Here is an 8,495-nt window from a genome sequence, read left to right on the forward strand (position 1 = left end):
AAGATTCCCCCTTCCCATTTGACAGATGAGGAAAATGATGCACAAACAGATATACCTGTGCTGCAGCCCTAACTCTGACACAGCATGGCCAACTTGGTAGAGCTGTGATGCAGTAGGGCCACAGAAGGGCAGTGTTTTCCTTGAGCTGGGACCTAACCCACACTCATGACACTCATAATTTGTGGGCCTTGCAGACCCAAGATGAGTCAGGCTTCTTGTGAGTCAGGCTGTTGACAAGCCATTCCTGGCCATTCCTAGCCCATCAAAAATAGAAGTCCAGGGGAAGGGTATGAGCAGGCCAATTTAATTAGCGTGGGCTCTAAGGTACCTTAAGTTAGCCCTATTAAATTAAACCGCCTGGGGGAAAAAAATAACTGTAATTATTTCCTTCTCTCCCCTATCGTTGTATTTCAACTCCCTCCCAACCTCCATGCTTCTCTCATTCACAAATCAACCTTTAAACTGGGAGCCAGCACAGACAACCAGAGACTAGGGTTCAGTTTTCCTTTTTCTGCCCCCTTCCCCTTCCAGCGCTAGGTCCCAACAGAGAACACAGCGCGTCCAGAAGCGTTGGTAGGGCCTGGCTGTATTCTAATTTAGGGAGGCTGCTACACTGAGCAGAACATTATTCCAAAAATGCACCCAGAGTCTCCTTCCTGAACCAATGCAGATCCGTTTGCTGCGGGGCATTTCTTTTTAAAGCCCCTTTTTCTCTCTTCGACAAATCAAAATAAGCAAACTTTAATGGTAGTGAATTATACTTGATTTTGTTGAATCTAGTTCTGAGTTTTCCTACTTGAAACGTGTTTCCCCAGGACACTGACCTATCCTTTAATTGTTTGGTGCGAGGCATGTTAGGGGGAGGGGCGTTACTTGTTTATTGGAACAGCGCTGTTAAAAAAAAAAAAAAAAAAAAATCAACCCAGGCTAACAGTTTCAAGGCTCCCCTAAAGATGTATCCAAACAGGCAGCCAATCAGCGCTTACACAGCTTTTTCTGCTTGACTCTTTTAAAGAGACAGTGCCCACAGTGTTTTATCACATTTAAAGAGAACCGCGCTCTAAAAACAGTCTGAAAATGGGGGAGTCTTCCCGTTTGGTTGGTTTCTCATCTTAAACAGTCTCTAATGAGGGACACTCAGTGTGTCCTCGGGTTCTCGCCGTGCGCAGAAAGGAGTCAGCAGCAAATAGCTGGGTCACTCTGCCAGCCCCCCCCCCTCAATTTCCCATTGTACACCTGGGTCACTGACAATGGAAGCTTCCCCTCCCCCCACGCCTGACTCTCGTCCCCCGCTCCCCAATTTAGCTTCATTTATTCGAAGTTCACAGATTTCTGTGGCGCGCATATCGCGTAGCGGGGCGCCCAAGTGACGCCCCCCTACCCCGGAATGGCACCATCTCTCGTGGAGAAGCCGAGGGGCTAACTTGCTAGGGCGGGCAGACCTTGGAAATTTGGGAGCAATCACTCTCCGTTCTCTTAGCCAAAGTCCTCAGTCCCTTCCCCCAGGCTCCCCAAAGCAGTCCAAAGGCCATTTTCGCGCGACTCCACTTTGGGGTTTTCCAAAGTATTTTAATGATCTAGTAAAGGAGCAGCCTCGCGCCTCGGCGCCGACTCGAGCCGCCCAGTTCTCAGCGTGGAGCCCCGGACCCGGCGCTCCGAAGCCAGACTGGGCGAGAGGGAGGACCGGGGGCGGGGCGGCCAAGGGGGGGACGGGTGGGACTCTGGGGAGGGGGTCGAGGTCGGAGCCCAAGGGGAGGGCAGGCGAGGGGGAGGGGGAGATAAGGGCTGGGCCGGCACAGGACTGAGGCTGGGGGAGGTGAGGGGCAGATAAGGGAAAGGGACGTGGCTGGGGGGGAGCCGGCGGTGCTCCGCGCAGGGGTCCGCGCCCCCTCCCCTCCGACTACGCCGCAGCGGCCCCTCGATCCCCAGCGGTCCACGCCGCGTAGAGCGCCCGTCGGACCCTCTTCCCGCGGGGGCCGGGAGACTAGAGCTCCCCTGTCCCGATTCGTGTCCCCTCCCCACATCTAGAGAAAACAGAGGCTCGCGCCCCCGGACACTCCCCCCCCTCCCGCCCAGTTGGCTCGCAGGAGCAAGGATAGCGGCTCCTCGGTGGCGGCCGCAGCGGGGACTGCCGCGGTCGGGCGCTGACAGGGCGTCCCTCCCGGGCCGCCCCGGCCCCACCCCCGCGCGCCGATTGGCCGATATGCCTATCAATCACGGGACGTTGACGCCCGCCTTGCTCCCTCGCCCGGGTAGCCACGTTCGGTTGAGCTCCAAGTAGACCAGCGGCAGCGGCGGCGGCGGCGGCGACGGTGGCGGCGGTGCCGGAGGCGCTGAGGGAGGCGCAGGCGGAGCCGGGCGGGCGCGCGAGCGAGCCAGTGGGCAGCCGGGCCGGCGGGAGAGCGGCGGCGGCGGCGGCACCGGCACCCCAGGCCGAGCCGGCGCGGGAGGAGTTCCAGGGCGATGGGGCCGCGGCCGGGGCTGACGCTTTGACAGCTGGAAAGAGCGCGGAGCCAGCGCCTGGGGGGGAGGGAGGGGAGCGCGGCGAGGAGAGCGCGAGCGAGTGAGCGAGCGAACGCCGGGGAGGGGGCCGGGAGCGAGGGGGCAGCTTGGGAGCAGCCGGAGCGGTAGCGGCGGCGGCGGCGAGGCTCGGCGCCCTCTTCTCTGCAAATCATGTTTGCCAAAGGCAAAGGCTCGGCGGTGCCCTCGGACGGGCAGGCTCGGGAAAAGTAAGCCCTATTTTCCAAGTGGCGGCCGCGCCGCTGCCGGGCTGCGGACGGGTGGTGGGAGGCAGGTGGGCGGGCGGGGGCTGCTGAGCCCCGGGCCCCGGCGCCGCCTGCTTGGCCCCTTCCCGAGGCCGCGGCGGGCGGCGTGGGAGAGCCCATTGTTGGGAACCGGAGGAGGTTGGGGCGTCTGGGGGCGCCGCCGGGGGAGGGGGCACTTGGTGGCCTTGGGGCGTGCCGGGCGCGGGGGCCCGCGGCGAGGGGTGGACGAGGTCCCGCGAGCGAGCCTGGGCGCTCGCTCCAGCCGGGGCGCTCGCCGCGGTGACGGCACTTTGCCCACCGGGCGCGAGCAGGGGGCGCGTGGCTTCTGCAGCCCCGAAGGCTCCTTTTGTCCGCCCGCGGCGTGAGGAGTGCGTTCCGGGGGCTTTGTTCGGCCAGGAGCGCTCTACCTTCCCTGCCCTTGGCCTCGCCGCCGGCCCCGCGCCCTCCGGGGCGCCGGGCTGGGCAGGGACGGCGGCGCCGGCTTGGCCCTAGGCTTGGGGGACAGTTGTTTTGGGGGGAGGTGGTGAGGGCGGCGCTTTGCTGCCCTCTCCAGAGCTCGCGGAGCACTCCAGAGTCCAGGACTGAGTCTCTCCGGACCCTCAAACGTGGGGACAGGGTGGGTCGGTGGCAAGGAGTGGATCGGGAAAAGGAGCGAGGTTCGGGGGTTGGGTGGCTTGCGAGTTTGAGAGACCTAGGTGGGTTTGGTCCCGACGCTACTTGGAAGTTCAAGTTCGGGGGCTGCTCTCCAGCCCTCGCGGCTTGAAGTAAACGCGTTTTTTCGTACCCACCCCCTAACTGCTCGTACCCGTGGCCCCAGGCAGGACCGAGCTAGCTGCTCACCTCTGGTCGGGGCCACAGTGGGACAGCACGGACAGGGTTGGAGGACAGGCTTGGAGGCCGGCTGGCAAGGTCCATGAGCGAGCGCCCGGTGTGGTCTGACGCCTTTCCTCTCTCTCTCTCTCTGTGCCCGCTACCCACTTTCCAGGTTAGCTTTATACGTCTACGAATATTTACTGCACGTAGGAGCACAGAAATCTGCACAGACCTTCTTGTCGGAGGTGAGTGGAAGTCCCCCCATCATCCAATTTCTTGACACCCCTCCTCCTCACTATTCTTAAAGCCTTTGTTTTCTGGAGCAGCCACTGTGGCCACCATTTTGAATTTTTATCACCTTTTGGCATTTATTGTTAGTTGGTCTTCACAGCCTTTTGGCTCTGGGAAGCCCCTAGCCCACCCCTTCTGTCTGCTCCTCTAAGCTGTCTCTGCTCTCTCCTTTCTAGATTCGATGGGAAAAAAACATCACGTTGGGAGAACCGCCTGGGTTTTTGCACTCGTGGTGGTGGTAAGTTTGTGTGATAGTTTTGTGTGTGTGTTTGTTTTGTTCTGAGCCCCCGGCTCCAAGTGAACAAAGATGGGAGGTCTGGAGTGGGTCCCGCCATGCTTTAGGTCCCCAGCGTTGCATAGAGCAGGGTGCCGCGGGGCCCTCAGGATTGGCAAAGGAGGAAAAGGGCAGACGAGGTCGGTGCCTAAGTTTCTGCCTTCTATTTGCCCACTGTTGAGAACCCTACTAATCGTGCCTGGTGTTTGCATAGAAACTCCGTACTTTTACATCTCACTCTGAGGCGCTAGGCATGAGCTTGAAAAAAAAAAAACCTGCATGGGTTTTTGTCAATTCTGCATGTTGCTTTAATTAGAGGGAGTGGGGGTGGGGCGGGTGGAGGGGCACCAGGTCTGTTTTACAACTGGCCTGCCCCTTTCTTTTTCTTCTGTGAGCTCAAAACCTTGAGAGAGAAATCCATGGGGACCTTTTCCAGGCACCCTGAGAAAGAGCAAGAAGGGGCTGCCGCTTCCTTTAAAGATACTGATTCAGACCGACTGCCCCCCCGCCCCCCGCCACTGCTCTGAGTATCCCTAAAACCACCAAGTTTCGTTTTACTGAGAATCTGGCAGGGTGCCTGTAGTTGGTAGATGGGGGCTCTCTCTTGTCTGTGATCCTCTCCCAGGCCCTTGGGCCCTGTCCGGGTGGGACCACCGCCCGTATGCTCCCGGTTTGCAGCCGGCAGGAGGGAGGCTTAGGGTCAGCGGGAAGGAGTTGCTGTGAGTGTAAGACTTGGGTGTTTTGTGGGACCGATTGGTGGAGTCTTTGACATCCTTTTCAAAAGGAAAAGAGAGCAGAGTGGTTTTTGATATTTTGGTGAAGTTCAGGAAAACGGAGTGCCCTGTCTTGGGATCTTAGCGCGTTTACCTGACCACCAGTTTGCTGGGGTAACTGTTTCAAGTGTCTTTGAAATGCATGGGGATGCAGTGTCTGTTCTAACTTGCATGGAGGAAATGAGGTTTTAATTGCTTTTGCCAACCTCGGAACTGCGGAGTTGGAGCCATTCGGTGTGGTGTAAGGATTCTGTCTGTAGGAGTGGGTGGTAGGTTTTCTGGGGCAGTTTTTGGAGAGGAGTGTGGGGTTGGAGCTGGCGGGTCTGTCCACCGTGGATTTTGCAGAAATTTAGGATTTTGAGTAAAAGTTACTCAGAAGGGACTGGGGAGTTTGTAGTGTTAGAAATCTTTAGTGTGTGGAGGAAGTTAGTCAGATGTGTGCAGTCTCAGAGCACAGAAAGAAATGTTCTCGAGCCTCCCTCTGCAGTCAGCAGAAGTCCCCGAGTATCCTGTTCTATCCTTAATCCCCCGCAACTTCTCCAGCCTTATCTCAGCTCCGGGAGCTAAGAGTGTGTCGTGTTGGCCCAGGCAGTGGTGGCTCTGTGATTTGACACCGACCGTGGCTTTTGGGGTGGCAGGAAGTGGTGGAGCTGATCTGAAGAGGGCCAGGCTGCGTTCTTCACGCACCTGGAGTGAGGTGCTTGTCTGGTGACTGGTGGAGCTGGCTGTTTGTGATGGTGACAGGAGCACTGGTCTGGTAGTCAGACTTCCGCTCTGGTGCACATTTTACCCTTCAAGCGGGTTCCTATCCCTGGGCCTTGGGCTCCCGACCTGGAGAGGGTTTCTAAGGCCCCTTGTTGATACCAGTGACTGCCCTGTGTTTGTATAGGGTTTTACTGGTTGACAGGATTTGTATGTCTGTTTTCACATAATGCAAAGTGTTGGGGTGACCATACAAGAATCATGGAGGGGGGCGTTAGGCAGGGAAATCCGCCCCCCTCCTTTTGCTGGACAGGTGGTTGTCTGAGGAGAGCTCTATTTCTACGTGAAAGAATGAGATATTTGGTTATCCATAACATGACCTTTGACTAATTGATATATGTTCTTTGGTGGGCAGGGGAGGAATGGTTTCTGCATGAGAACGCCTCAGGGGAGGGCGTGGTTGAGAGTCGGATGGGCTGGCAGGAGATGGGAGTGTGGGCTCTGGGATGAAGAACCTGTAGATTCCCTTTATTGCCAGAGTCACCCAGTTTGTTGTGCATATGAGTCATAATCCTGACTGACAATTTAACCTTTTTTTTAAGTGCAGCCATTTTGGGTGGAGGTGGGGGGTGGTAACAGGAGCACAGATGAGACAGGCATGGATTCTCATCCAGATTCCTGTCTGTCCCACCTGGGCATCAGTGGGTGGGTTACCCTAACTTGCTTGAGCTTCAGTTGCCCCATGTATAATGGGATAAAATCACCTACCTTACAGCGCTGTGGTAGGTACAAGCAGTGTCGTGGGCGTGAGGCATCCAGCACATAGTAGGTGTCTGATGGATGAGAGCTATTACTCTTATTACAAATGCCAGGCTGTCAGAAGAGGTTGGGTCCATTTTGTTGTTAGGCTGAGTATGCCCGATGAAGGCTGGGGAGGTGGGATTGAGCCTTGGGGAGACATGGTGCTGTTAGCACCATGCATTGTACACTTGCTGTTGGGCACACAAGTGATAATTAGTAATCTGATCTTATTTTATTTTTCAACTCGCAGCGTATTTTGGGACCTTTACTGTGCAGCTCCTGAAAGGCGAGACACTTGTGAACATTCAAGTGAAGCAAAAGCCTTTCATGATTACGTGAGTAACAAATTTTTAATCCTGGCGATAATTGCAGGGTTGGATAACTCGACTTCTTTAGTACCAAATACAAATACACAGCCAACTGGCAGTGGTCTTTGTTTTCTCCTTGCCTTTCTTTTTGTCCTGCCCACCTCCCTGCTGCCCTTGCCCCGTGCTCTCCTCCAGGAGCGGTCTAACTCGGTGAATGGTGTTTCATAATGTTATAGTTATGCAGAAGAGTGTAGATACCTATCTGGAGAATTAAATGGCGTTGTGCAGGGCTCAACCACGTGGGGTTTATGTTCTGATTGGGCAGTCACCTGGGAGGATGGTGGGGCTGAGCCTCTTTGGTGCTGGTTTATGAAGAAGTTGACCACAACCAAGAAAAATAAAAAGTAAATATGAAACTTGTGTTTTGGAGTAGAAAGTGTGTTTGAGTGAGAATTTGGTGAAATAGATTCTTAGGTTACTTTCCAGGGAGCGATCTTCCAAATTATGTTTTTGGAGGGGGGGTGCGTGTGTGTGTTTATGGGGGGGGCTTGTGTTGTCCATTAAGACAGTGTGTACTTTGAGGTCCTTGGCTGGTCCATAAACCTGTGTTGAAAATGTTCTTGTGAAGATAGTTTCATCACATTGTAGTGCTTCCTACTCTATCATTCATTCTCCCTGGGTGAGTTTCTTAAGATTTATGAAATGTGTATAAGAGAGATGTCTGTCACATGTCCATATCCCACCAAGGTCCCCTTAAAAAAAAAAATTGGACTACAGTTGGGGTGGAGTCAGACTTATGATCAGATGAAACAGGTTAGGATCTTTTGCTGGGGGATGGAAGAGGAAGTGTCTGAAGATCTTCCCAGCCTCCTTTGCTTCCTGTTGGTCTTGTAGAAGGTTAAGTATGTGTGTGTGTGTGTGTGTGTGTGTGTGTGTGTGTGTGTGCCTGTATGTGTGCACACACATGTGCACTTAAGAGGTGATTTATTGGATTTTGCACTTTTGCATGAGGTGGGAGGAAATGGTCCCAAAGCTCTAGGGCATGCAAGTTGGTTTTTTGAATGTCATCAGAGCCCACCCACTTGGCCAGGCCATCTACATCCCCTGCATGCAGTTTCAAACTGGCCTGGGAGACCAGAACCCATTTGGTTGAGTTTCACAAGTGGTCAGATCCCATGCCACAAGTATGTTTCTGGTGAAAATTTCTCCTTGTAATATGAGGATTTAGAGACTCCCCTGGGGGCTCCCTGGTTTTGAGAATATTCAGTGCGATGAAATTTTGCTATGACTGTAAGGTTAATATCCTTGGAGTGGAATGCTGAGGAAATTGACCAGTTCTTATGCCCTCTCCAGGGTTGAAAAAGAGAAGCTGCTGAATGGTAGTTATGGCCTGGTGAACTTTTAGTAGTAAAAGGTGAGAGGTCTGGTTCACTTGTGATGTGGTTCTTTTGGGGAAATCGGTGGTGATGATCACAGGGTTTCCTGGGATAGAGGCTAAGAGTTACGTTAGCCGTATAAAAATAGTTGGTGAATTTGACTTTTCTACCTAGTAAAAATCGTGTGTGTGTGTGTGTGTGTGTGTGTGTGTGTGTGTTTTAACCTGTGGCTGGCCAAATCCTGTGTAGCCTGTATTTGACAGCTATGCAAATGGTTTCATTTTAGAGTGGGGTGGGGGCTTCCCTGGTGGCACAGTGGTTGCGAGTCTGCCTGCCGATGCAGGGGATGCGGGTTCGTGCCCCGGTCCGGGAAGATCCCACATGCTGCGGAG

At 54.6% G+C, this 8,495-nt stretch overlaps 1 protein-coding gene across 1 annotated transcript; it reads left to right on the forward strand.

The window, feature by feature from the left end:
* The first annotated feature begins 2,260 nt into the window (after positions 1-2,260).
* LOC114486229 (single-stranded DNA-binding protein 3-like) lies at positions 2,261-7,200 on the forward strand. Its single transcript, XM_028489359.2, has 4 exons — positions 2,261-2,729; positions 3,751-3,823; positions 4,046-4,107; positions 6,670-7,200. The coding sequence occupies exons 1-4, from the start codon at positions 2,674-2,676 to the stop codon at positions 6,953-6,955; spliced, it is 477 nt and encodes a 158-aa protein (XP_028345160.2). The 5' UTR covers positions 2,261-2,673; the 3' UTR covers positions 6,956-7,200.
* The last annotated feature ends 1,295 nt before the right edge of the window (positions 7,201-8,495 follow it).

This window comes from Physeter macrocephalus, chromosome 4, assembly GCF_002837175.3.
Source record: "Physeter macrocephalus isolate SW-GA chromosome 4, ASM283717v5, whole genome shotgun sequence".
In the NCBI taxonomy this organism is placed as follows: Eukaryota; Metazoa; Chordata; class Mammalia; order Artiodactyla; family Physeteridae; genus Physeter; species Physeter macrocephalus.

Excerpts from the sequence above, each read along its gene's own strand:
- LOC114486229 (XM_028489359.2), top strand. The coding sequence starts at position 2,674 with ATGTTTGCCAAAGGCAAAGGCTCGGCGGTGCCCTCGGACGGGCAGGCT. Across the intron at positions 2,730-3,750 it reads GACGGGCAGGCTCGGGAAAA|GTTAGCTTTATACGTCTACG; the intron begins GTAAGCCCTATT and ends CCCACTTTCCAG. Across the intron at positions 4,108-6,669 it reads TTTTTGCACTCGTGGTGGTG|CGTATTTTGGGACCTTTACT; the intron begins GTAAGTTTGTGT and ends TTCAACTCGCAG.